The 25,706-nt window shown below is 41.8% G+C and overlaps 5 protein-coding genes and 1 long non-coding RNA gene across 12 annotated transcripts; 2 read left to right on the top strand and 4 right to left on the bottom strand.

Annotated features, from left to right (window-relative positions):
• Positions 1-34: 34 nt before the first annotated feature.
• On the top strand, positions 35-2,380 carry nsa2 (NSA2 ribosome biogenesis homolog (S. cerevisiae)). Its single transcript, XM_057019750.1, has 6 exons — positions 35-193; positions 830-1,017; positions 1,106-1,256; positions 1,386-1,565; positions 1,750-1,942; positions 2,102-2,380. The coding sequence occupies exons 1-6, from the start codon at positions 191-193 to the stop codon at positions 2,167-2,169; spliced, it is 783 nt and encodes a 260-aa protein (XP_056875730.1). The 5' UTR covers positions 35-190; the 3' UTR covers positions 2,170-2,380.
• Positions 2,381-2,603: 223 nt separating this feature from the next.
• Positions 2,604-5,740, bottom strand: LOC130517704 (torsin-1A-like). 2 transcript variants are annotated; one of them, XM_057019743.1, is made up of 5 exons: positions 5,401-5,740; positions 4,482-4,747; positions 4,231-4,406; positions 3,811-3,938; positions 2,604-3,732 (listed from the first exon to the last, which is right to left on the bottom strand). In XM_057019743.1, exons 1-5 carry the CDS (start codon positions 5,597-5,599, stop codon positions 3,488-3,490), a joined length of 1,014 nt encoding a protein of 337 aa, XP_056875723.1. In that variant the 5' UTR covers positions 5,600-5,740; the 3' UTR covers positions 2,604-3,487. The 2 variants fall into 2 exon arrangements, with proteins under 2 accessions (XP_056875723.1, XP_056875724.1); XM_057019744.1 differs by lacking the exon at positions 5,401-5,740 and adding an exon at positions 4,898-5,376.
• A 413-nt stretch (positions 5,741-6,153) lies between these two features.
• LOC130517705 (torsin-1A-like) lies at positions 6,154-10,713 on the bottom strand. 3 transcript variants are annotated; one of them, XM_057019746.1, is made up of 7 exons: positions 9,923-10,713; positions 9,055-9,320; positions 8,804-8,979; positions 8,384-8,511; positions 7,967-8,305; positions 7,736-7,839; positions 6,154-6,886 (listed from the first exon to the last, which is right to left on the bottom strand). In XM_057019746.1, exons 1-5 carry the CDS (start codon positions 10,116-10,118, stop codon positions 8,061-8,063), a joined length of 1,011 nt encoding a protein of 336 aa, XP_056875726.1. In that variant the 5' UTR covers positions 10,119-10,713; the 3' UTR covers positions 6,154-6,886; positions 7,736-7,839; positions 7,967-8,060. The 3 variants fall into 3 exon arrangements, with proteins under 3 accessions (XP_056875726.1, XP_056875727.1, XP_056875725.1); XM_057019747.1 differs by having other exon boundaries at positions 8,059-8,305; XM_057019745.1 differs by having other exon boundaries at positions 7,736-8,305.
• Positions 10,714-11,035: 322 nt separating this feature from the next.
• On the top strand, positions 11,036-13,741 carry LOC130517709 (golgin subfamily A member 6-like protein 26). Of its 3 annotated transcripts, XM_057019751.1 has the most exons (4): positions 11,043-11,275; positions 11,569-11,754; positions 11,903-12,817; positions 12,913-13,741. In XM_057019751.1, the coding sequence occupies exons 3-4, from the start codon at positions 12,140-12,142 to the stop codon at positions 12,988-12,990; spliced, it is 756 nt and encodes a 251-aa protein (XP_056875731.1). In that variant the 5' UTR covers positions 11,043-11,275; positions 11,569-11,754; positions 11,903-12,139; the 3' UTR covers positions 12,991-13,741. The 3 variants fall into 3 exon arrangements, with proteins under 3 accessions (XP_056875734.1, XP_056875731.1, XP_056875733.1); XM_057019754.1 differs by lacking the exon at positions 11,569-11,754 and having other exon boundaries at positions 11,036-11,115; XM_057019753.1 differs by lacking the exon at positions 11,569-11,754.
• A 1,074-nt stretch (positions 13,742-14,815) lies between these two features.
• Positions 14,816-16,967, bottom strand: LOC130517707 (torsin-1A-like). Its single transcript, XM_057019749.1, has 5 exons — positions 16,674-16,967; positions 15,798-16,063; positions 15,546-15,721; positions 15,347-15,471; positions 14,816-15,265 (listed from the first exon to the last, which is right to left on the bottom strand). Exons 1-5 carry the CDS (start codon positions 16,858-16,860, stop codon positions 15,018-15,020), a joined length of 1,002 nt encoding a protein of 333 aa, XP_056875729.1. The 5' UTR covers positions 16,861-16,967; the 3' UTR covers positions 14,816-15,017.
• A 1,053-nt stretch (positions 16,968-18,020) lies between these two features.
• On the bottom strand, positions 18,021-21,342 carry LOC130517166 (uncharacterized). 2 transcript variants are annotated; one of them, XR_008947649.1, is made up of 3 exons: positions 21,026-21,342; positions 20,686-20,789; positions 18,021-18,580 (listed from the first exon to the last, which is right to left on the bottom strand). It is a non-coding gene; the product is annotated as an uncharacterized LOC130517166 (long non-coding RNA). The 2 variants fall into 2 exon arrangements; XR_008947648.1 differs by having other exon boundaries at positions 20,686-21,342.
• Positions 21,343-25,706: the final 4,364 nt, after the last annotated feature.

Raw genomic sequence — 25,706 nt, 5'->3', positions numbered from 1 at the left:
CAAGCCGTGCATTTTTCACCAACGCACAATTCGCAACGTCATATGACGCACTTCCTTTACGTATCGGCTACGGGGAAAACAACATCCAAGAAACCCCAGCCTGAAGGAACAAACACCGAATATTCTGCATCTTTACAAGCTCTTGTCTCTTTCAGCATTTCACTGTAACTCTTAACTCCTTACAAAGAAGATGGTAAGAAAATACCTTGTTTTATTACGTAGTTTATCTTGTATCAGGAAGTTCAACAGATTAGCTCAGTCAGCTAGCGTTAGCCTGGGTTGACATGTGGTCCGGTGACGTTTTACTGCCTTCCAGTATTTGTTATTTTACTTTTACGAACAGCAATACTGGTAATATTATAGAAGTATGTGAGGCTATTTTATTAACTCAGCACTCACAGCTTCATTAGTGCTGTTTTTAATTCTTCGTAGGTTTGATTCCCGAGAAGAATTAAAAGTAAAATAATTTGTTTATCTTATATTTCTCAGTTTCTTAACGAGGTATAGGTATAATTGGAGCAACATGTAAATTGTTGCATAAATTGTGATTGATCACTAAATATATTTTGACATGCTTTCATGTCATGTAGAAATTCCAGATGTGTACACGTTTGTACACAAACAAAATTGAGACTGATTAGAATTCAACTTTACATGAGAACTTTTGGATTGAATTGTTGCTTTCTTAGAATATTAAATTGAGAATTTGCATGAACCCGATAAGAACAAAAGTTGCCATGAATCCTCCACAGCAACAAACCTGTACTTGTATAATACTCAGCAATATGGCATGCAGTTGAAGTGTGCATGTATGCTTTTTCTTTTGTAGCCTCAGAACGAGCACATCGAGTTGCATCGCAAGCGGCACGGTTATCGCCTTGACCATCATGAAAAGAAAAGGAAGAAGGAGAGCCGTGAGGCTCATGAAAGGTCTCACAAAGCCAGGAAGCTGATCGGATTGAAGGCCAAATTGTACCACAAACAAAGACATGCTGAAAAGATTCAGATGAAGAAAACGTGAGTACATTCAGAGGAAGATAAACATTATAATTGTAGCCATGTAACCCTATATTTGTGCGTATAATCATTTCTTGTATCTTTCCAGTATCAAAATGCATGAACAGAGAAATACCAAGCAGAAGAATGATGATAAAACACCACAGGGAGCCGTGCCGGCATACTTGTTGGACAGAGAGGGTCAGTCCCGCGCTAAGGTTCTGTCCAACATGATCAAACAGAAGAGGAAAGAGAAGGCTGTAAGTATCTTCCCTCAGCACTGTCAATGTAGGGAAATGAAATGAATACGATTTAGTCTGGCTTGTTGGCAAAATATTTCCCAGGAAAATAAAAATGTGTTTCTGGATGCAAATGCTCATATTTTATAGGGCAAATGGGAGGTGCCTCTTCCCAAAGTGCGAGCACAAGGAGAAACAGAAGTTCTTAAAGTCATCAAAACTGGAAAGAGACAGAAAAAGGCATGGAAGAGAATGGTCACAAAGGTTTGCTTTGTCGGCGATGGCTTCACCCGGAAACCTCCAAAGTATGAGCGTTTCATCAGGCCCATGGTAAGTACGGTTACCAAATGGTTGTAAATGTTGCATTCAGGGCCAGCGATATTATTAAAATGACAAATGTGTTTTATCATGGTCTTGTTGTGTGACTAAGTAAATAACCAATCAAAATTATTCAGGCTTAATGTTTGATTTGCCATCTGTGTGTTCCTTTATGACCTTTTTTCTGTCACTGTAGGGTTTACGATTCAAAAAGGCTCACGTCACACACCCAGAGCTGAAGGCTACGTTCTGCCTCCCCCTCCTCGGAGTAAAGAAGAACCCGTCCTCTCCCCTTTACACCTCCTTGGGCGTCATCACAAAAGGAACAGTCATAGAGGTCAACGTCAGTGAGCTGGGACTGGTCACACAGGGAGGAAAAGTTATATGGGGTGAGTTCCCACCAGTCTCTTTAATCCTTGCAACAAAACCATCTTCTGTTTCCACAAGAAGATATGGCTCTAGAATGTCATCAGGTTTTTATTCGATAAACTTTTTGGTAGATTCATAGATCTGAAGATGTTACTTAATTGGACATTGTTATTTTCCAGGTAAATATGCTCAGGTGACAAACAATCCAGAGAACGATGGCTGCATTAATGCTGTTCTGCTGGTATGAGACTCCTGACCCTTTCATATAGACTGTGCCTGGAAACATGGTTGTGACTACAACAGGGAATACAACAACAACGAAGCAGCCAAGGGGCTTCAAGTGACCATCGGGAAGTTCACTAATGCTGTGCTCGCTACCAGATGTTTTTGTAAGAGGACACTCAAAAAGATTGAAAAAAAGGTGTTTAATGTGACATAAATAAACTTTGTATGACAGATTGTTTGTAGATCCTTTTTTTTAACCATTGAAACCAAATACAAGTACAGATTTTCTCAAATGTCAGGTTTCAAGTTATTACAATAAAATATCTCAATGGGAAGACAGTTTTAAGTTCAATAAACCTCGTGTCTGTCATTCCCCTCTGCTGGGTAAACATTTTCTAATATTTCCTCATAACTAAACTATGATGAAACCAACAAATTGAATAAAACAGGACCAAATGACACATCATTTTCATTTATTGGAATTGTTTTCCAATAAAATACAACTTTAGAGGAATACTGTGAACATTTCTAAAAGTATATGACATAATTTGTTGGTTTTAAGATCACATGGCTCTTGAATTTAAGTGGAGACACATTGTGAGATCTAAAAAATACTTGCAGGTGAGAAGCAGCAATGCTGCATTCGATTTTACTCGGAAATTTCAAATCCCAACATAAATGCGTTTCATTGCACCTCCTCAGAAACATGCTCACCCACAGCGAGGTCATGTTTGTTCAAATGCTTTTTGAGCTAAACTAGCAACATAAAAGGTAAAATTGAAGGAGTGAGTGAGTGTTTAACTCAGTGGGTGGTGCCATTATGCTACGACGTCAATTCATCCAACTTGGTCTACTTGGTCAGAGCCCCGAGTTAAGCTGTTGTAATGCAGTTTTCCAAATTACAGGTCAGATCATTCTGAGTTACAAGTATTATCAACTACAGCATAAGGCCTGACTTGTAATAATCCATGTAAAAGTAGCACACAACACTGAGTCATTAAATTTAAATAAAAAGAGTGCTCATTAAAGAGAGCAAACTTAGGCCTCAGACTGTCACTGCTACTGGGAATAAAGGCAGATTTTAACTCTGATCAGTGACACAAAATTGCATTTTCAGGCTTGAGCCTTCAGTATTCAGTGTAAGAAAGCAGAAACATGGGGAAAAGCCTGTTAAAATCCGACATGATGCCAGTGTTGTGCATGGCAAACTGCAGAATCCTTCAGTGCTTCCTCAGAGTTCAGTCAAAACGACTTCTTCTCTCTGATCCTTTGGGGTCGAGTCTCTGTCTTTGACAAATGCACATGGTGATAAAACGTGACATGTCCATGTTTTGTCGCCGTTAGGTGTAGTAGTCCAACTTGCTCTGTATCGTCTTGCAGCCTTTAACGGCGAAAACTCTCTCGGATTTTGGGAAGAAGACGAGATCCCGAGCCACTTCATCCGCCACGTTCAGATCCGGCTCATGTCCCCTGACTTTCATCTCATTCATGGCACACTGGACCACATGATGGTACTCCAGAGGCAGAAAAGGGACAAAGAAGTCCACCAGGTTCTTATCGATCAAACTTGTGTGCCACAATCCACCTAGAAACAGAAACAAACAAACCTCAATTAATCTGGAATTGGAATGAGGATCCTTCCTGACATTTAGCTCAAACTCACTTTTCTTATTGTTAAACACCGATAGGGAGAGCACAGTCTCTAGGTCGCGGAGCTCGATCTCTTCCCGACTTCTTCCTGCTTTCCAGAAATCTAAAGCGATATCAACGATGCTCTCCCCTCCAGCATTGCTAGGAAATGAGAAGAAATAGGCAACATAAGATTTCTTTCAATTAAAGTCAAATGTACACAGCATTAAAAATGTGTAGTGTTCACTATAAATGTTGCAGGAGGAAGTTTAGTCAACCTGACTTTAAATCTTGGTTCTCAGAACTACTTGTCATTCTGTCTTTAACTCTAGATATTATTACAAAAAATAGCTGAAGTTTTAAGCCACAATGTCAAACCAGTGTAAGTGATCTTTATAAATAGCTTAAACATGTTCACTAAGTGCACACGGTAGTGATTTGATTAATTTTTTACCTTAAGAAAATGAAGATTGCTTTCCGATAAGAAACTCCATCCAACTTGTCGTAGTAATCCAGATATGGTTTTATGCTGTCAATCAAGCCAGGGTGCATCTTGTCCATTTCATCAAATACGAACATTGAGCGTCCACATTCGCTGACGTTGCCTTTAATCCACTGCTGTAATTGGGTCTAATAAAAGACAATAAGGTTCAGAGAATGAATTCAGTCCATATGAAATGACATGTTAAACATTTGCCATCCTACCTTGTATGTATCCGACTGACTGGAATGTGGAAAATGAAGTTCCGATGTGAAAACATGGACGTATTTGCTGTCCATTCCTTCCTTAAAAATGTTTTCAGCAATGAGTTCACTAACAAAGTTTTTCCCTGTACCAGTCCAACCGTGCAGAGACAGCACCAAAGGCTTCTTTGGGTTTTCATTGCTCATGAATCCACTCACAGCTTTCAGGATGATACGTGAGGCAATGTGCTGTCCAAACAGCTTGCTTTCCAGGTCAGCCTCAAGACCTGGAGAAAGCACAGAGCACAATAAACACGATGATTCCCAAAGAACACGTTGTTGTTACAGCTTTATGCGCTTCCCGGAAGTATATACAAATATAAAGTAACGGTATGTACAAAGTAACACCCGTGCACGTAAAATTTGGACACAATCACCTTTTGCATTATAGTTCACCCATTTTGGAATGCAACTTTCACGCAAATAATTCCACACTGTCCGTCCGAGTGTAGCACCTAAACCTACGACCACTGTTGTTGTGATCGGATCCACGGCGTTCGTTAAAATACCGGTTGTCAAAAAAACGTAAAGCAACAAATAAATATATGTCGACTTCATAATTTAAGGCCATCAATTATTAACACAAACTGCAAATATCTGTTAAAACTATCATGTATAAACTGTAAAAACGAACAGAGCAAACGTGCTAAATAACTAGCTTTTTGACAACGGGGAACTTCCTCATACGTCATAACCACGCGACAGAATAAACGATCTGTTGTCGTTATAGTTTAAGTAGGCGCATACGCAATTTACTAAAGCACTTTTGTACAAATCTACTGTCGTTTAACCAAATGTTGCTTTTTAATGACATATTAATAATATACGAAAAACAGAATCACGTTTAACGACTTTTTCTTTTTATATTTACGATTCTCACCCGTTCTGTTGAAATAAACCCACTCGGGACGACAGCACTCATTAAAATAGTACAATATATTCTGGTAGCTGGCTAAGAAGCCGGTGAGAGCCGCGGCCATGCCAACCGCTATGCTGGTGCTAATGGGTTCGATAGCATCCGTCACTCCGGTGCAGAGCAGCAACGACAACAGCAGGACGTGTCGCTTTGCTCTTTGCATTTTATACAAAACAGCTGCCTTTTAAAAGTAGAGCGAAACGAAAGAAAATGCTGTCTGGGCGAACGTTAAACCAGAAGCGTGTCGCGCTTGCCAAACTTGTTTACTAAGTCAACAGGAACTGCCTGATATGCAACCGGAACTCGATCTTCCTCTTTAGATTTTAACGGCAGTTGACACCCGTAAAGTTGCGCTACTGCTACCTACAGGTCTTCTTCCTCACTTGCGTCTCGTTAAATCCTTTTTAATGGTATAAGAAATTTAAGGTCTTTCCTCTCTCTTGAAATGTCTCCATTCCTCAAAATGCTCTTCTCATCACTGTCCACTATTCCCAGTTTCCTCACTTTAATCATTGCTTTCCTTTTTTCTGTATAGTCCCGGCATAATAAAAGTATAAGTTCTGTATAAGTTCTCATTACTCTATTGTATTCATCGCTTGATCTTGATGCCATTTTGATGCTCATGTTTTAATGCTTTTTAAGGCTGCTACTGAACCACTGTAGTTTACTGACTGCTTGAGGCAACTACTGCTGTCCTACAAGGAATCTCATGTTCAATACTCTTTTACATTTGTTTATTATCTGATTGGGTTCCTTCCATCTCAGCCTCTGATCATTGATCGGAACTTGACATATTGACATGATTTTCCCGTCATATATTCATTTATATCATCACAATGAACAAGACAAGACATAAAAGACATCAGACAATATTTGAAGACATGATACTTTTACCATAAAATGAAAATAAAGAAAAGCACACAGATAAATAAGTTGATGTGCAATAAGCTATTCTTAATATGACAACAAATATTTATCTTAATGTAGTGACTTTAAATGAATGACATAATTTCTTTCATATGAAAAAAATATATTCCAAAATAAAAATCTGATTCTGAATGCTAATGTTCATATAACAAATGGAGCACACGTTCAGAAACAGAAAATCTTTAAGTCATCAAACCTGGAAAGACAGAAAAAGGCATGGAAGAGAATTGGCCCAAAGGTTTGTTTTCACTCTGAAACCTCCAAAGTATGAGCTTTTCATCACATTTATGGATCTGAAACATTTATTATGTGTTACTGAATGGCACATTGTTACTTTCCAGGTAAATATGCCAAGGTGACAAATAATTTAGAGGGTGACCGCTGTATTGATGGAGTTCTGCAGGCACGAATCTGTAACTGCAAACACGTGTTGAAGACAACAGACTCAGCAAGACAGCAGGGAGCTTCGAGGAACGGCCAGCAAATGGCATCAGACCACTTGTAGAGCTTCATTCTTTACCATCTAAAGAAAAAAAACAAACAAGTTTTGTCAGTTTTGTCTCACTGGCATTTTCAGTGTTTCAAAAGAAGAGACTTCTGAGGTAAGCACTGAGTTCATTCAGCCTCGTTCCCCTCTGCTGGGCAAATATTCTGTAATTTCTTCATAACTAAACTATGATGAAACCAATGGGTTAATAAGGGGCCAAAGGACACTTTGTTTGTGTGTATTGGACTTATTTTACAAATTAAAGTACATCCAGTTTAATGTTTTTCATGATATGTGATCGATGTGATCTTAAAAGAAAGATCAGTGCAGCCAACACAAATTAAAGAAATGGGACCAAAGAAGTGGACCAGCTCAATGGTGCAGCATGTATTTCACTTTAACCCTCACCACCAGTACCAGGTCCTCCCCCCCTCCAGTCTTGGACCTTTTGTGACTCCTTCTACACAGACAGAAAGACTAATGCTCATTGAAGAGCTTAAAAGAGAACAAAAATATTCTCACTGCTACAGGGAATAAAAGCAGATTTTAACTCTGATCAGTGACACAAAATAGCATTTTCATTCTCAGGCCTCCGTTATTCAGTGTAAGAAAGCACCAATGTGGGGAAAAGCCTGTTAAAATCCTCACACAGTAATTTTCTATGACACTGGAACAAAATAAATTATTGCCTTAATCTGACTACAACTGGACAATTGAAGTGCGTGTAAACAGTCCGACTAATATCAGAGTCCTCCTTGTTCAACCAAAACACACAGATGATGGGATTGGAAATTGGAAAAAAGCTTCCAGGAAAGCTGGTTGCAGAAGTTAACAAGAGATAGCACACACTTTACCTGCACAATACGTAACGTGTACAATACGTACAGGATAAAATCTGCTGGAGTATCCATCTTCAAGTTGCTATGTGAAGACGTTGGTCTTCTGGAAAGAGGGCCGTATTAACTCGCTGCAAAGATCCACATCGCCACCTAGTGGTGAAGAGGAGGTCATGTTCCTGTCAGTTATTCGATTTTCTCCATGCATGTAAACTGTGACAAATAATGAATTCTGACAAGAAGCTAAAGTCGAATTTTGAGCATAGCTCCTTGTTGCAACCTGGAGAATCCTTTAGATCTTCCTCAGAGGCACGACCTCCTTTCTCGGGTCGTTTCATGGTGATAAAACGTGACATGTCCATGTTTTCTTGCCATTAGGTGTAGTAGTCCAACTTGCTCTGTATCGTCTTGCAGCCTTTAAAGGCAAAAATACCCTCGCGTTTGGGGAAGTCGATGTGAAACCGAGCCACTTCATCCGCCACGTTTAGATCCGGCTCATGTCCCCTGACTTTCATCTCATTCATGGCACACTGGACCACATGATGGTATTCCAGAGGCAGAAAAGGGACGAAGAAGTCCACCAGGTTCTTATCGATCAAACTTGTGTGCCACAATCCACCTAGAAACAGAAACAAACAAACCTCAATTAATCTGGAATTGGAATGAGGATCCTTCCTGACATTTAGCTCAAACTCACTTTTCTTATTGTTAAACACCGATAGGGAGAGCACAGTCTCTAGGTCGCGGAGCTCGATCTCTTCCCGACTTCTTCCTGCTTTCCAGAAATCTAAAGCGATATCAACGATGCTCTCCCCTCCAGCATTGCTAGGGAGTGAGAAGAAATAGGCAACATAAGATTTCTTTCAATTAAAGTCAAATGTACACAGCATTAAAAATGTGTAGTGTTCACTATAAATGTTGCAGGAGGAAGTTTAGTCAACCTGACTTTAAATCTTGGTTCTCAGAACTACTTGTCATTCTGTCTTTAACTCTAGATATTATTACAGAAAATAGCTGAAGTTTTAAGCCACAATGTCAAACCAGTGTAAGTGATCTTTATAAATAGCTTAAACATGTTCACTAAGTGCACACGGTAGTGATTTGATTAATTTTTTACCTTAAGAAAATGAAGATTGCTTTCCGATAAGAAACTCCATCCAACTTGTCGTAGTAATCCAGATATGGTTTTATGCTGTCAATCAAGCCAGGGTGCATCTTGTCCATCCCATCAAATACGAACATTGAGCGTCCACATTCGCTGACGTTGCCTTTAATCCACTGCTGTAATTGGGTCTAATAAAAGACAATAAGGTTCAGAGAATGATTCCAGTCCATATGAAATGACCTGTTAAACATTTGCCATCCTACCTTGTATGTATCCGACTGACTGGAATGTGGAAAATGAAGTTCCGATGTGAAAACATGGACGTATTTGCTGTCCATTCCTTTCTTGAAAATGTTTTCAGCAATGAGTTCACTAACAAAGTTTTTCCCTGTACCAGTCCAACCGTGCAGAGACAGCACCAAAGGCTTCTTTGGGTTTTCATTGCTCATGAATCCACTCACAGCTTTCAGGATGATACGTGAGGCAATGTGCTGTCCAAACAGCTTGCTTTCCAGGTCAGCCTCAAGACCTGGAGAGATCGGAGAGCACAATAAACACGATAATTCCCAAAGATCCCCACATGTAGTCCAGACTCGTCACCTATATCTGTGATTTAATCTGTAGTTGACATTATTTGTAACGGATTTTTGTTACAATTTGATTAACACCACCATTAATTCAGACACGTTGTCGTTATGGTTTTACACGCTTCACGCACGTTAAAATAAGTATATCCAAACACACAGCACATGTTAAATTTGGACACAATCGCCTGTTGCATTGTAGTCGACCCACTGCAACTTTCATGCAAATAATTCCATATCGGCCACCCTAGTGTGGCACATAAACCTTCGACCACATTTGCTGTCATCGGTGTTCGTTACAACACCGGTTGTCAAAAAAGTAATAAATAAAAGTATCATAAACCGCGGAGAGCAAACGACGAGCTGTTTGGCATCGGGGAACTCCCTCATATGTCATAATCACGCGACAGCATACGTACATTTAAAGCGTTTTATAGTTAAATACTATGAAGTGCACTTGTAAAAACCGACTTGTTTAACCAAACGCCACTTCATAATGGCATGTCAATAATAAACGTTAAATAATTTATATATTTATGACTCTCACCCGTTCTGTTAAAATAAACCCACTCGGGACGACAGCACTCATGAAAATAGTACAATATATTCTGGTAGCTGGCTAAGAAGCCGGTGAGAGCCGCAGCCATGCCAACCGCTATGCTGGTGCTAATGGGTTCGGTAGCATCCGTCACTCCGGAGAAGAGCAGCAAGAGCAGCAGAATGTGTGGCTTTAATGTTTGCATTTTCAAACAACAGCTGCCTCGTAAAAGCTGACAGAAATGTAAGAAAATGTTCAACCAAAAGGGTATCTCGAACGCCAAACTTGTTTAAGTCTGGACGTTGGAGTGTCAGTGCCCGATCTGCACCCGGAACTCGAGTTGCTCCGCGGATTTTTTTCCCCCTCCCGTCTTTATTTATATTAACACAATTAACAATACAAAAATACATCAAACCATATTGAAAAAGACATTTGCAATCAAAGTAAATGAAAAAATTAAATCAAAGCAAAAAGAGGAATAAACGTGGCACGAATATTTAAAAGAAATTGACAAATAAATTCAATTAAGTAAACGATCAAATATGAATGAATAAATAGACCCAAGGTTCCACTTCAAGTAAAGTAATTAAACATCCAATATTTCAAAAATTGAGAAAACATGAGATCATCTTTGTCCAAGCATGGCCAAAACTAACATTGTTCTACCAAATATAGTGCAATCGTTTATTTAAGATTTCTTTTCTATACATATCTATATGTTAACTAGGATAATTTTCCTTTCACATCAAAGCTTTTGGTGATTTAGATACCCCAACATTAAATCCCACTTTGGACATAAACGTTCAACTCAAAATGTTCTGCCAATCCTCAATTGGCAGAACATTTTTTATTGTTTTTAGTGTTAATGGAATCTGTTTTTTATTACAGGTTTTGTTGTTTAAAAAAAATCGTCAGCTGACTGACTAATTTGTAGTTGTCTGTATCTTACGGTGGCCGAGAGGTGCAAAACACTTTAACAATCGGATGAAACAAATTTACGGATGAAACAAATTTACAAATGACGAAACACTTTTACAAGCGACTGAAACAAATTTACAAGTAACGAAACACTTTAACAAGCGGCGGAAACAAATTTACAAGTAACGAAACACTTTAACAAGCGGCGTTTTTAAATGCCGCAGCACAGACTGAAGAACCAGCGGTACCGGGGACGTCTCAACAGCCTGTTAATGCTAAGCAAAGTAAGTGTAGCATAGCCGTCGCTATCTGAAGTACGTACAACGTGAATCAGCTGTACCATTGGTTAGCGGCTGCTAACTTTCTAACTGAAGAAAAGAAGGACATTGTGGCAGACAACGTCCGATGGTATGTTATTGACCTCAACTCATCTGTAATTGACAGGTAAGTTAAATTTTCATTTGTTTTTTGTCGTTCCACCCCACCCCCGAAAAAATGAAATTTGCTTGAAATGTCTCATGGCATGTATATCTATGGTGTTACAACTGCTAGCCTATATGATGTCTGTCTCTCCATTCTCTGCCTTATGCTAATCTATAAATACTCAATATAACAAACAAATATAACCTTATAAACTTATAAAATATATAAACTTAAGATAATACAATTTAGATAGTTTAATTGGTTGTTGCTGTTGGCACTACACAGCAGTGAAAGTGTTTGTGTTCACTTTGTAGATTCAAAGATGGCCTTTCAGCCCTTCAGTTTCTGACAGCACTACAGCAACACCCTTCTTTGCTGACCCCAGTTCTCTGCCACTCTGAAAAGCGACTAACTGGCTTTGACATTGAGAGACTCTTTACACCTGACGTCAGCCCTGCATTTGCATTTAGGCTACTGTCCTGATTAGTTGGATCTGCAGAGTATGTACTGGAAGCCAATAAATAAAATTCCTGAACAACATTTAGGGCTTGTTGTTATTGATATGCTCCGTAAGGTATCCCAGAGGGGGCTGCTAAATAAAACACCTGATTATTAAATTCATGTTTCAGCTCCCGTTTTTCTTTTCAGGCAGCCTCTGGGACACCTGGAGTGGTCAGGGCTACTTGCTGCCTGGGTTTGGACATGCCTGGTTCAAAGCCTGACATAAAAGGCACAACACCAAAGACTAAAACTCTAGTCCTAAACATAAATCCTTATATACTTAAACTATCTACTTGTGTTAGTAAAACAGCATAACAGAATAACATAACAGAAGCTGCTAAAGTGATCTACATTTTAAACAAAAAAGTAAGAACAGGAAGACCAATGGAGAAGATACAGGAAGAGAACAAAAAGCTGCTGAGGTCAGTGACGGAGCTTCAGCATGAAGTCAGGCAGCTAAAAGAACAGCTGGCTGAGAAGGACGAGCAGTTGAGCCGGAGCACCAAAAGGCGCCAGATAAGAACAGTGGCTCATATGGACGCCCTGACCCAGCTGAACCAGGCAAGGGCTGATCTCACAGTCAGCCAAGACAAGTGCTCTGATCTGGAGGAGAAGTTGCGCAGTGGAACCAATGACAGCCACCAGAGTCCGGAGCACGGAGACCACGTAGAGCTCTCCAAGAAAGAAGAGGCTCTGAAACTGCAATTCTCAGAAAAAGAACAGCAGATGGAGGCGTGGATGAGGCAGAGGCTCATTGGCGTGCAGGAAGAATTCCAGAGGAAGCTCCTGGAGGAGAAAGAGAAGGACCAGCGTGAGATGCGTGAGAGAGAGGAGAGGCTGAGACAGCAGCTTGAGAGAGGGATGAGGGAAGAGAGGGACGACTGCTTGAAGAAGCAGCTGACCACGTTGATCGAGTCCTGGCAGACCGAAGCTCAGCGGTGGAGAAAACACCAGTCAGAGCTGGAGGAGAAACTCCACGAACAAGAGACCCTGCGAAAACAGCAAGAGGAGGAGAGGAAGCAGGAAACTGAGCGCTTCCAAGAGAACTTCCAGCAGCTTTGGGTAAGCAGCCGCAGATTTGTTTGTCCCGTCACTCCTGGTTTTGGAAGTTTAAATGTGTGGGTGTGAAAACTAAAACCAATTCCTCCTTTCATCAGAACTACATTGAAAAGAAGGAGAAAAAGAAGAAGAAGAAAGGGGTCTGGAGCAGGATTCTAAAATTTTGGAAAAAGTGAACCCCAACTCTTTTCCTTGCTTCCTGCCCTCAGTAGTTTTCCACTCTACCTGTCAGCCACTCCCACCTCATCAGGCCAACTCCACTCACCTGTCGGCTCCGCTGCAGCTCATCCCAGACCTGCCTGTCTTCATCCTGCCCGCCTCGCCTGTTCCCCAGGAAACCTGCCTGCTTCCTGTCTCCGACCCACGCTCTGCCTCCGTGGCTCCAGCTATAATCTGCTTCCCCGGCTTCGACTCCTCTGCCTGGCCTCGACTCGTCTGCCGCTCGCCCCTCATCGGTACCTCTGCCTTGCCGCCCGGCTCTGGACCCCTCCCCTCGGCCGTTCCACCAAGAGTAAACCCATTCCCTTCCCCTAATCCTAAACCCAGAGGCTCCTTTTGGGCCACTGGTCTGAAGAAGACTGTTTCCTGAAATCACGGGGCTTCATAAATGCAGAAGTTGTCCTGGAAAAAATGTTCTATGTATCTAATGGCTTTTAGTTTTTGGGGATTTTTTTATGCTGAAGTAATTCACAACATAATTGTGGGATCCTAAAATGAGTTTTTCCATTAATATTGTAATTTAATATTTTTAATAATTTCAGACGGTTCAAATTATTTGCATCCTTTTAAAATGTAAAAAATGCAAACACTCTTTGAATCCAGCAGAAGATGAAGGTGTTCACACCCCCATGTGTATCTGCTTTCATTTATTTTATGCATTCTGTCATTTTTGCCATTTTCTGTTATAATTAAAATACATTGAAACAATCAAGCGTTTCCTTCAAAATAGTCAACAGGGTCGCAAGAAGCGTGTGGAAAAACCATTGCGCAAAATAACTGCCCATGAACTGAGAAAAGTCAAGCGTGCAGCTGCCAAGATGCCACTTGCCATCAGTTTTGGCCATATTTCAGAGCTGCAACATCACTGGAGTGCCCAAAAGCACAAGTGAGCAATACTCAGAGACATGGCCAAGGTAAGAAAGGCTAAAAAACGACCACCACTGAACAAGACACAAGCTGAAAAGTCAAGACTGGGCCAAGAAATATCTCAAGACTGATTTTTCTAGGGTTTTATGGACTGATGAAATGAGAGTGCTCCACAGCCTGGCTGGCAAGAAAGGGCCTAAAAGAAGAAAAACTAATGACATGGCCTCCTTGTTCACCTGATCTGAACCCCACAGAGAACCTGTGGTCCCTCATCAAATGTGAGATTTACAAGGAGGGGAAACAGTGTCTGGGAGGCTGTGGTTGCTGCTGCACGCAATGTTGATCGTGAACAGATCAAAACACCGACAGAATCCATGGATGGCAGGCTTTTGAGTGTGTTTGCAAAGAAAGGTGGCTATACTGGTCACTGATTTGTTTTTGAATGTCAGAAATGTATATTTGTGATTGTTGAGCTGTTATATTGGTTTCCCTGGTGAAAAGAAATAAGAATAAATAAATAAATAAGGTCCTGCAGTGTTTAAGTCAACAACAAAGGCGCGATGCAATGTTCAGGGTAGAAAGAGGCATTAGCATGTTGCATAAGATCAATAAGAGCCAGAACCAGGCAGATATTGTTGTGGGGAGATCTTCCTTAAAGAAAACCAGATTGTGTCGAGTTTATTATTTCAGTTATTCCTATTTTTAATCTAATTGCCAATACATTTGTGACGATTTTATAATCTGTATTTAACAGTTATTGGTCTCAGATTTTTCTTTGATTTTTTTCCCCCTCCCGACAGTCGCGAGGGGACATCTGTCCGACCATCCCAGGTAAACAGTCTGTCTCAACGTAGATTAATAACGGACAAGCAAAACCAAAACCATAAATGCTATTATTGAAGATAACAGTCAAAGTGGAGTTTGACTAATTTTGTTTTATTTGCCGTCATTTTATAAATTTGAATTTAATTGAAATTTTAAGCATCATCATTATATTTGCAACACTGTTGATTCTTCCTTTAAATTTTGTTTCCAGTAAACTATAGAAACAATTCAAGTGTCCATTCAAACCATTATGCAAAAGAGACTTCCAACCCTTTTCACTATAAGGTTTTATTTATATGTAGAAGTCTAACCTAGCGTGAATGGTCTTGCACCCTTGCGCACTGAACACTCGCATTTGATTAGGATAAAACACTAAATCATCCGCCAGCTGCTTTGCAATGTCTCCATTTGGACTTAAGTTCCGAGCTTTCATCTCAGCAAGAACACACTGAAGAACGTGTCTGTACTCCAGAGGCAGAAACGGGACGTAGAAGTTCACCAGGTTCCTATCGATCAACGGGGAGTGCCACAAGCCCCCCGCTGGGAGAAATCAGAAGAAAGAAACTTGCTGCGTGTTAAAAAACCACAATACATTTCCAGCCAAACAGAAAGGCAACTCACTTTTGTGGTTAAATGCTGATTGGGAGATCACTTTCTCCAGGTCTTTCAGTTTAATGTCTTCTCGAGTTCGCCCAGATTGCCAGAAATCTAAAGCTATCTCTGTTATGTTGGACGCTCCGGCATTGCTAAGAAGAGGATATCTATTTAATTTTATCGATTCAAGATTAAATAAACAGTGACATAAGACTTCTCCTTTCACCTGAGGAAGATGAAGATGGCGTTTTTGTATGAAACTCCCTGCAGCTGGTTGTGGTGATCCAGGTATGGATAGATACTGTCAAACAAGCCAGGGTGTATCTTATCGACCTCATCAAAGACGAATACGGAGTGGGCGCACCTAGAGACGTTCCCTTTGATCCACTGCTGCAACTGAGACTGAAAAACATTTTTAAAAAAAATAAAAATAGCTGCTGCAGATCCAAAATCTCAACGCCCATCCTCTCGTTCCTACCTTGTACGTCTCAATCCGACTTTGATGCGGGAAGTTAAGTTGATACGTGAAGACGTGAAAAAACTGACTGACATTTCCCTTTTTGTAAATGTTGTTGGCGATCATCTGAGCAACAAAGTTCTTCCCTGTGCCAGTGGGTCCCTGCAGAAACAGCACCAAGGGCTTTCTGGGGTGGGGGTTTTTCATGAATCCAGCCACAGCCTTGAAGATGATGGGAGAGGCGATGTGTTGTCCCACCAGCTTGTTTTCCAGGTCAGAACGGAGACCTGAAGAACACAGATGGATGGGTCATGGGCTGTTTTTGCTATATAATATAAGAACGAACTCATTCTACTAATGAAATCTATTAATCAATATAATTTAAAAACATTTGATCATTAATAACACTAAATATAACACAACAAACCAAATGATACAAGGAGGCATTTCTGTAAGCCTTTCTGATAGTTTTCTACTGGCCGGTTAACTACAACAGTATAACGATATCCTGAAAGTATGGCTTTTAGTTTTGGTGGGCCACCCCACGATTTTAAGTGTCCCCATCTGGTCACCCACATGAAGTTTCTGGAGGCGCCACCTCTACCCCGTCACAGACAGGAAGACGTGCGGTTGTGGTAATTTAGTAATCATTTTTAGTAGTAATTTAGTAGGCTATTCGACTTAAGGAAATTCCAATGAGGTTAAGGGAGATACAAATGGATCATCCGGTTGCGGGGTTATTTGCTCCAATTAGGACGACATATGAACTATGAACTAAATATGAAATATGAAAAAAAGTCAGACATTTTCGAAACTGCGCGCCACTTTCACTTTTGACTATGAACGCGAATTCCTCGAGTTGCAAATGCGCCCCCCCCCAAAACCAGACATTCTCACCTGTTTCGTTGAAGCGAATCCATGTGGAATCACATCTTTCGTTGAAATGGCCCCAGGTTACCCAGGCCAGTGGTGCCAGTGTGGACCCAGCACCTACAAGAACCGCAACAGTTAATGGATCAAAGGTGTTCACTGGGCTGAGAGTCCAAAACATAAGCAGCGACAGATAAAAGACCCTCGCTTTCATATTCCAATAGTCTTTTATTTCGAGATGGACAAAAAGAAGGAGCGCCAAGAAACTCCTGCGACAGGAAATTTTCTGTCGGGAAAATTATATAGGATCTTTGGATCCGGAAGTAGGACACGCAACCTTTGAGTAGTGTCAAAAGTATTGATCAGTGGCCACTTTAAATACTATGCATACATTTAGTCAATTTTTAGCTGTTTGAAAACAGAAATTAGGAGTTGTAGTTTTAATGTTTTTTTTTTTTTTTCAAATAGCAGAAAGCAATGAGTGAGTGAAAGCACCAGCGTTTACCAGCAGAGGGCAGCAGCGCACAGCGAAAGGAGCGGTGGCGCTTTAGCGTTTGGCGTTTCAACTCCAGGAAGGATTCATTTATCTTATGTCAGAGTGATGCAGTGAGTCCAACAAGTTTAAGTTTTAATAATAATTTTTAAAAAGCGGGAAAAGATCTAGTCAGCACATGCTGGGAGTATTGTTCCCACGTTTTTTTTGTTTTGTTTTATAAACACTACTAGAATTCATATTTCTGGATGTTTGAATTTCAAATCAAAGTTCCTCTGTGGTTGAGGAAGAGGAGATTTCATTTGTGGGTGTGTCAGGTTTGAGGGAAAGCAGAGAGAACAGGTCATGACTCTAATCTCATCATGAACAGAGGGCACTGACCCCCAACACCCCCTCGTCTTAAAACCCGCCTTATGTAGAGGTATGAATGGACACTTATAGAAAACACATTCCTGTGAAGTGACTGATAAGAGGATCTTCAGAAAGAAGGTTGGGATAAAACTGGACAATTGTGGGAGGGGGGATGGATGATAGTAAGTATATTTAAACCAGGATAAACCTGGTAACTGCTACTATCACAAGTGATGCTTGTTACTTGTTACAATTATCCCCTTTGTTACCACCAGGGGGAGCTGGTCACTTTAGCCTGTACACTCCTTAAATTGTTGGTTTTCTTGGTAAGTGGAAGATAAATGATCAAATTACAGTAATTCCACTACTAGGTAATGGAAACTCAAATAGGATAAAAACAAAAAGACAAAAACAGATGCCATAGAGGCTGAGATCAAAAAGGTGGCAGACATTTCTTATGAAGCCAGATCCCTTCTCTTTTTCACTGTTACCTTCATTTTAGGTAAAATAATTACTCTTTAACACCTGGAAAACCACAAAAAAGACATTTTATATTATGGGTCCAATTTAAATTCAACAATTGTCCATTCAGCAATATAAAAATTACTAAACAAATAAATCACAGACACGATTTTTTAAAAATGCACACAGACTGTTAACAATGGACAGGTTTGCATTAATGTGAAAAGAACATTTAATACAATAAAAATAATTGAATAATCATGCTGCCCCAATTTAACTCTAAAGGTTTTGTATGATGCAAAATGACTCAGTTGTTGGGCTAAAATGGATCTTTGGAACTCATTCTAGGCTATCTAATCAGCAAAAATAAACATATTCACATATAACTGGTTTGTTCCACTCTGGACATTAAGTTATTCAGCTCTGCCACTTTAATTTGATGTTTCAAAAACTTGCCTATAATGTCCTTCAGCAGCAGGTCTTTATTTCATCCTCAGACTGCAATTAAGCATCTGTAACTTTTGAGAATAAATTCAGAAACACGTTCTTGTGCACCATCGCAAATATCCCAGCATGCAGCAGGACTGTGAGGAGAGCCACATAGAACCGATGGCGCTCACCTTGGAGGCTACGGGAGGGAGAAAGAGAACACATTTCAATGCTTGTTGTCATCGAGCAAACACGCTGAGAGCTGTCCCTATTGTGTTGGGAGACCCTGAGTCTACTATGTAAACAAAGCTAAATTCAGACAGCGGGCAGGAAGTGATTTCATGCCCAACATCCGCCTCAGTCTTCCTCTCAGGTGGTCAGCAATGCCGGCAGCAAACCTCTCAGACCAGGCGATTGGCGGAAAAAGACTTTATTAAACTTTTAGTATTCATTTCTTATTGCATTATCACGACACAAAACAGGGGGAACGGCCTGGGATTAACCTGTCAAACTGAGAGATGGTGCTCGGATCGATTTACAATGTTATGCCCGGACACACTGGCCAGACACTGACGCCATTTTCCCACCGCTAAAGTAGCAAGATGCAAGTTAAACCTACACCACAAGAAATGGCTCGGCTTTGGCAGTAAATAAATAAATAAATAATAATTAAAAAAATTTTTTTTAAGGCACCCTGGTGCTGAAACCTAGCAGATGCTACTACATTACTGGTGAACCTTGACATCCCGTGACCCAAACCCATCCACGGCTTCAAAAGGTGGTTCAAAGGCGACGGGATTGTTTTGGACAGAAACAGTGGAAGGACGGGGACAGTCAAACACACCTGTGGACACCTTTCAGGCTTGTTTGACTGGTGTGTGTTAAACAGGTGTGTGTTAAACACTAAACCGGGGGTCAGTTATACCCCCCAGCCGATCCGAGAGTGGGATTTTTATCATCAATTGCGGCCTGGGTACTGAACTAACACAGAAGCAGGGGCGAAGTATTTATTTACCATCTGTGGACCCCCCGCTGTGAGACGAGCTCGGGAACAACCTGAGAGGAAGGAGACGGATACAGCAGGTGGGGAAACCAGGGCGGGGGTGCGTGAACAAACAAACATGAGACTTGTTTTACACCCACCTGCTCTTCTGATTGGTCTTTATCTGATCCTGACAGGACAGGGCAGATTTAGACTGTTGAAAGGGGGCCAAACTGACACTTTAAACTAGTGCTCTTTAAATCATGTTTGACTTGAATTGTGCATGAATAAAAAGGTCACATGGCGAAAGGGCCAAATTCACGCCATCCATAATGTTTGTACACCCTGGGGTATTCCAGGTGGTCATTAGAGGGTCTGGAAATGAACCAGGAAGTGTCCGAGGCTGCTCATGCCTTTGAAATTGATCAATTAGGATCTCAAAGCGCAGTCGGGGGGGTGCCGCGCAGGACAAACGAGTCAGCCGCAGCAGCAGAGAGCTCTCTGATTTGACAGATCGCACACGTTGGCGAGCAGGAGGCCAACATGTGCGTGAGCCATGTTGGGAAAGGTTCTCTCAAATGTTCTCTCAAACATTGAAAGCACCGAGCCGGGGAAGAAAGAGGGGAAAGGGGAAACGTCAAACCGCCGCCGTAAACTGACAAGGGTTAAGCACCCACAATGCATCAGTTAGCCACTAACAGCTGTAAGGTCGAGATGGATGAGAACGACTTGGCTCTGAGATAAAAGATAATTGTTAAAGAAGATGGAGGACAAGCTGTTGGTAAACCCCATCTGCTAACTTTATACCTGACAGCTGTGGGAATCCTTTTCATTCGCTCGACCTCCTTTGCCCTTTGACCCCCCCCCCCACCTTTACACCGACGCAAACAGGAGATAATAAAGTCACAATCAGAACGCTGATTGAACTGTGAAAGTGACTCCAGGCAGACGCAGATAAGGGCTCAACGGTCAGACTCTGTTTGTGCGTGTGCACATCTGGACCTCTCTGCTCCTTCCAAACGCACACACACACACACACACACACACACACACACACACACACACACTGGTCAACTCTCCATCTTGGACAAATCTGTGCTTGCAAGTATAATTCATGGTTTTGGAAATTATTAACATACACATAAATGTAATTTCACAGGGTTGTCAGGGAAACGTCTTCCAAAAAAAAATCTTAAAAATACAACCATGTTATTTTATATGGGTTGGGGATAGAAAAGAGAGGAGGGTTATATTATTTTCATGCATTAGTTGAGTTATTGTTTAGATAAAAGCAACATTTGTAGAAGCAACGTGGTTGGTACCCGGTAGCCTCCAGCGGCGCCGTTTCAGCTGAGATTTGGGTCATTTTTCAAGCTGATAAGTTCCTGCAGGAACACTGACAGCCTCTCTAGGAAGACGGATGGGCCTGTGGAGAAAAAAAAAGCTGAGAAGGGAGGACCTCGCTGCACTGCCCGGGCTAGGAGCCGAGGGAGGGGGTGCTCTCTTGAGGTCCGATGTCCCACGCATTAGCTGGCTTTACATTTCACGATAGTGAACGCAGGGCTTTAAGAGTTTTTGCCTGCACGCATGTGATTAAAGGGAGCAGGTTTTCCTTTTATGAAATGTCAGCACTTTGTTGAGTTTTGGGGGGGCTACACTTACGTGACACACTGGGGAGAGTGCAGGCGGTGCCAGTGACAGACCTACATGGATGATTAAGAGAGAACATGAAAATCTGAAACAAGCCCTCTGGAACCAGTCAGCCGGCCTGTTTTTATTCCTGTTCCCTTGATGCAACCCAATCCAGACCCCTCGTGGCTGAGCAAGAATCGAATTTATTTTTGTTAAGTTAGGGTCAAAATAAACTGTCAGCGTGCTCGTCCTGCACGCCCGATTACCTCCTGCTGGGAAATATAGACCCGGTGTTCATCTGCTATCTCTTTGCAGTACAAGTCACATACGCAGGTCAATGTGGGAACGTCACCCCCCCACCCCCCCCAACCCCCGCCGAAATCCAAACAGAAGCTTCGGCAGACAAAATTACTGCCAAAACAGACCACCCCCCCCCTTCCCGTTCCCCCTGACTATGGGCTCCTCAATATCGTTTAATTTCTTATTTTACCACTGCACAGTGCGGGTTTTCTCCAGTTTTTCTCCCACCCTTCACTCCTGTTCATCTCCTCATCTATCAGCCGGCACCCTGACGCACATATTATTGTAACGTTAAGGCAGGGAAGCGCCCGACAACCGGAAGATCTGCTTCTGGAGATTGAGTCAGAGACTGGATGGCTCTTCCTGTCTCCCACACCTAACGTAAGAATCATTACATCAACAAGTCCCGAGTCTTAAAGGTTTTGCTAAACGCTTCATGGTCCTTTACGATCTGATTAATAGTACTTAAGTGTCATTCACCTTGCAGCCAACTGTATTGGTGGCTGCTGTGGGAGGAAAAAAGGGCTATTATTACCCAGAAAACTGCTGAAGATTTCCGTTAAAAATTCAATCACAGTATGAACATTTTTGAGACTGTAGCAGCCGTCAGGCAGCTTCCTGCAGCTTTGATTTTTGCCCAGCATCCCAGCATTACAACACCATATGAGTCAGAGGTCAGGGGTCACAGCAGGTTTGCATTGGAACGAGCAGCAAACACACAAATGTATCCTTCACCTAACCGCAGCAACACACCTACATGAACGCGCACAAAGGGCGGAGAACTCCGGGTCCAGGCCAGACGCGCAGATAATTACAACCAGGTTGGTTTCGAGTGAAAGAACGAGCAAAAGCCAAAGGGTGCAAAATGTGTGTTTGGTTTTGTTTTGTTTTGTTAAATGATGGAGTTAATTGAACATCATGCAAAGCCTGGGGCGCTGAATTTGCTGGTTTTTCTTGGCATTCGATGAGGTGGGGGTGGGGGGGGCACAAATGAGAGGTGTGGGCAAACGGGTCTGCAGGATTGAGATAAATTCAGAGGGGAGTCTGCAGGAAGCGCTCTCACATCAGTTCCTCTCTTTGTTATAGCAAAAGCTCGGAATGTAGTTCCTGTCAGGAGGTTTAGGAATTCAAAACAAGTTCATCAGCCCGCGGCTGGAGTGTCCAGGGGTGGGAAATGCCACCGGGTGTGGTTGTTGTCATGTTTATGAATGAATAACGACTGGAGAGAAGGTCTCAATGAGAACCTCAAGGTCCTCACCATAACGTTCGCTTTCAAAATGGAAGCACATTCAATCATATGCAAAATGGTTCCCTAACAGCCTTGCATGTCCTGTTTCTAATGGTCTCCGAAAGAATGAGAACACTGGCATACCACACCCGCCTCACATCCTGTTGCGGGTCTGTCCTTGTCTCATGCAGGGGTCCAGAGACATACCAAAACCCTGCAGTCCCAGAACAATGACACACAAACAATCAAACCCCAAAAGGAAGGAAGCATGTAGGTCTAGATGAGTTTACTTGAAGAATTGCATGTCTGAGCATTACAATAAACTCTGAATTCATCATAAGGGTTACAAATCTTACACAAATTTAGGAACCGGTACATTTACTGATGCGCATCTATTGTGTGGGATAGGTGAGGTCAGGATTCCAGTCGTGCTGCGCTCACAAACACTCTTTATTGGAAAATGGGCATACCTCTCCTGGGACGTCTAAATGTTGCCCAGATCTCCGCAGACAGACATCCGGAAGCCCACCACTTTTCTCCAGCAAAGGCCTTGGCCTTGCTAATGACTCTAGGAAACTACAGTCAGCAGCCCGGGGATTTGAGGTAGAACATGGAAAACCTTGTCCAAATCCAGGCTGACAACCTCTCAGGAATGCTCATAATCATTGGTGACATTTGGAAATTGATTGGTGTTACTATGAAGCCAAATCAGGGTTGCTGACCGAACCAATGAGGAATTTGTGCATACTTCCCTGGACACAGCACCCACTGGCTTTGGCAGGAAAATCAGCAATTATCAAGAATTCAGTGTAAGACACACCCACATTTGATGTAATCAACGAGACTCTAGTATGTATTTATGAACTATCTGAGATGATTAGAACTGGAATTCTTCAGTTCAATGTCCCTAAATCCTCTCGAGCCTCGTCTAATCACTTGTGAAATGGCATTTCTTTATTTTTTTTAACAGTTCATAAAGCATCCATCTTTCTGCAATGTCTCTTTAGAGATCAAAATAATGTATATTTATTACGGGACTCTGCTCCACTGCACCTCCAATCTTGCTTTTTTAATGCCCTCAGCGGTGGAGTTACAGTTTGTTAATCGGGCCATGTAAGCTACATTTTGTGGGCACATTAGCGGCTCACTGCTTACATCTCTTAACGTCATTATGGGAGCGCTGTGCCTCATAAAGCTGGCATGCGGCAGCAGGCAGTAGCTGTAAACTATGTCAGAGAGCAGCCATTTTTTATTATTAATATTTTTTAAACATGCTTGTTTTTTGCTTGTATAGTAGCACAAAAACAATGCACGTATATATTTTTTCTCCTTTGGAGCTCAGGTAGAAGCAGAGACAGATCAGAGATCAAATAGTTGTAACGTTGAGACGGCTGCCCTCGCTTCTATAGGCTCAGGTTTGGATTGACATAAATCTCCACGGTCACCGTCTGACACAACATTACTGCTTCTCGCCCATCTGTGCTCAGTTAGTGAGCTACAGTAGATGTGTGCTTAACGAGCAGATCATTAAGACTCTTGGACTGGTATTCCTTCTGCGGTCCACTAACAAGTTCTCTCGGTGCAACAGTTGAGTAGTGCTTCACGACAGGCCTGCGCTGCTAAGCTGCCGCTAAGACAACATCAGTATCAATAAAGCTATATTGTGACAGCAGTCGGGCTGAGCATAAAGCCCCCCTCAGCTCTGGCTTTTGTTTCAACCTATGTGGAAATCCGAAGCTGGAAAACAAGATCTACCATCTGTGGATCCATCTGATATAGTGGAAAATGTAGGTTTTAGCAGCGTAATAGTTACAGCATAGTAAGATAACATTTGAGAAGGCCTTATTCTTCTCAGGCCATGGGTTTATATTTGAACTTCAAAAGGAAATATAAGATGACAGATATGAGTATACCACCTCTTCATGCTAGTCTGGGAACTGATCCCAGGCTGCTCGACTGCTTCAGCTCCAGCCTGCTGCCATAACATTGCTCCTCATAGGAGGTACTGTAAATCACCTTTGTGCCCTCTCTCTGGTTATTAAACTGGCAACAGCCTCTCAGAGGCCAGTTTGATTTGCAACTGTGGATTTGAGCCCTGCTGTCTGCAGGTATGCTGCCACAACACTGAAAACCAAGCTGGAAGTGACTGGAACTGTAGTAAAAAAGGGGGGTTATGGGTTGTCCTCCATATACAGATAATTTATATTGTATTTACATTTAAACCCTTCACTGCAGAAATATTATAGCTGTAAAATATCAGTCACTTTGAATAAAGATGATATGAGACTTCTTTGAAAGTGGGATGAAAACCTTCTGGGTTATCACAGGTAATTATAATATAATCAATTCTATTAGCAAGAAAAACAGCATCATGATACAACTTTCTGGTCAAAGATGTGATCTGATGATGTTGCTGGATATTTTCAACTGAATTTATTGTCAATCCATCCAACAGTGTGCCACAAACCCTTTTCCCTGCAGATGTGGGAATGCTAATTCCCATCAACACTCTATAAAATCAGCTTTCCCATTTGCTGCAGGTAGGTTGATTATGTGCAGACAAAGGGGGGGGGGGGGGGTCAAAGGGGTCAAAGAAACTTCCCGAGACACGCTCGGATTGCCTGAACTTCTCGTACACTCGCCTTCTAAATTAGGCCGATCGTTGTCGTTTCCCGGCCTGACAACGAAGAGCGCTGAGGAGGAAACGTGTATACGAACCGAGCCGTCAGAACACCCGACTGCCGTGCCTCAGATATAAATGTTTTCATTTGAAACGTCAGACATTTTCAAAGCTCGGGAGTATAAAATGCGGTAAGCCACCTCCATTATTCCGTCCCAATGCTGCCAAATCCGGGATTCTGCCATTAAAGATGTTTCTTTTTGGGGCGAGGAGCGTCAAACCTCTTGCACATATTGACTTAAATCTAAATTCTTAACATGTGTCGTGAGGGACAAGGATTTAAAATATACTCAGATTGCACTCAGAATACATTTTGCAGATGGAAATATTTGCATCCATGGTGGACCTCTGTGAACTCTTCATGAGATGAGGAAATGTGTAATAGTGGGGGACCGGCTGTGATGGACAGGCAACCTGCCCAAGGTGTTTTCCCGCCTGTCGTCTAATGACCGCTGGGATGGGCTCAAGCAGCCCCCAGGACCTCTGTGGGGGAGCAGCAGTTA

Source organism: Takifugu flavidus, chromosome 20 (genome assembly GCF_003711565.1).
Source record: "Takifugu flavidus isolate HTHZ2018 chromosome 20, ASM371156v2, whole genome shotgun sequence".
Classification (NCBI taxonomy): Eukaryota; Metazoa; Chordata; class Actinopteri; order Tetraodontiformes; family Tetraodontidae; genus Takifugu; species Takifugu flavidus.
This window is presented reverse-complemented; position numbering and strand designations above follow the sequence as displayed.

Bases quoted from the DNA above. Each gene is read 5' to 3' on its own strand.
- nsa2 (XM_057019750.1), top strand. The intron at 1,257-1,385 runs GTAAGTATCTTC...CATATTTTATAG, and splicing joins AGAAGAGGAAAGAGAAGGCT to GGCAAATGGGAGGTGCCTCT. The intron at 1,566-1,749 runs GTAAGTACGGTT...CTGTCACTGTAG, and splicing joins AGCGTTTCATCAGGCCCATG to GGTTTACGATTCAAAAAGGC.
- LOC130517704 (XM_057019743.1), bottom strand. From the start codon at position 5,599: ATGCAAAGAGCAAAGCGACACGTCCTGCTGTTGTCGTTGCTGCTCTGC. The intron at 4,748-5,400 runs GTGAGAATCGTA...TGCTTTCTCCAG, and splicing joins GGTTTATTTCAACAGAACGG to GTCTTGAGGCTGACCTGGAA. The intron at 3,733-3,810 runs GTGAGTTTGAGC...TTCTGTTTCTAG, and splicing joins GGTGTTTAACAATAAGAAAA to GTGGATTGTGGCACACAAGT.
- LOC130517705 (XM_057019745.1), bottom strand. From the start codon at position 10,118: ATGCAAACATTAAAGCCACACATTCTGCTGCTCTTGCTGCTCTTCTCC. The intron at 9,321-9,922 runs GTGAGAGTCATA...CGATCTCTCCAG, and splicing joins GGTTTATTTTAACAGAACGG to GTCTTGAGGCTGACCTGGAA. The intron at 8,980-9,054 runs GTAGGATGGCAA...GTCTTTTATTAG, and splicing joins GTCAGTCGGATACATACAAG to ACCCAATTACAGCAGTGGAT.
- LOC130517709 (XM_057019754.1), top strand. From the start codon at position 12,140: ATGGAGAAGATACAGGAAGAGAACAAAAAGCTGCTGAGGTCAGTGACG. The intron at 12,818-12,912 runs GTAAGCAGCCGC...TCCTTTCATCAG, and splicing joins AGAACTTCCAGCAGCTTTGG to AACTACATTGAAAAGAAGGA.
- LOC130517707 (XM_057019749.1), bottom strand. From the start codon at position 16,860: ATGAAAGCGAGGGTCTTTTATCTGTCGCTGCTTATGTTTTGGACTCTC. The intron at 16,064-16,673 runs GTGAGAATGTCT...TGTGTTCTTCAG, and splicing joins GATTCGCTTCAACGAAACAG to GTCTCCGTTCTGACCTGGAA. The intron at 15,472-15,545 runs GTGAAAGGAGAA...TCCTCTTCTTAG, and splicing joins GCCATCTTCATCTTCCTCAG to CAATGCCGGAGCGTCCAACA.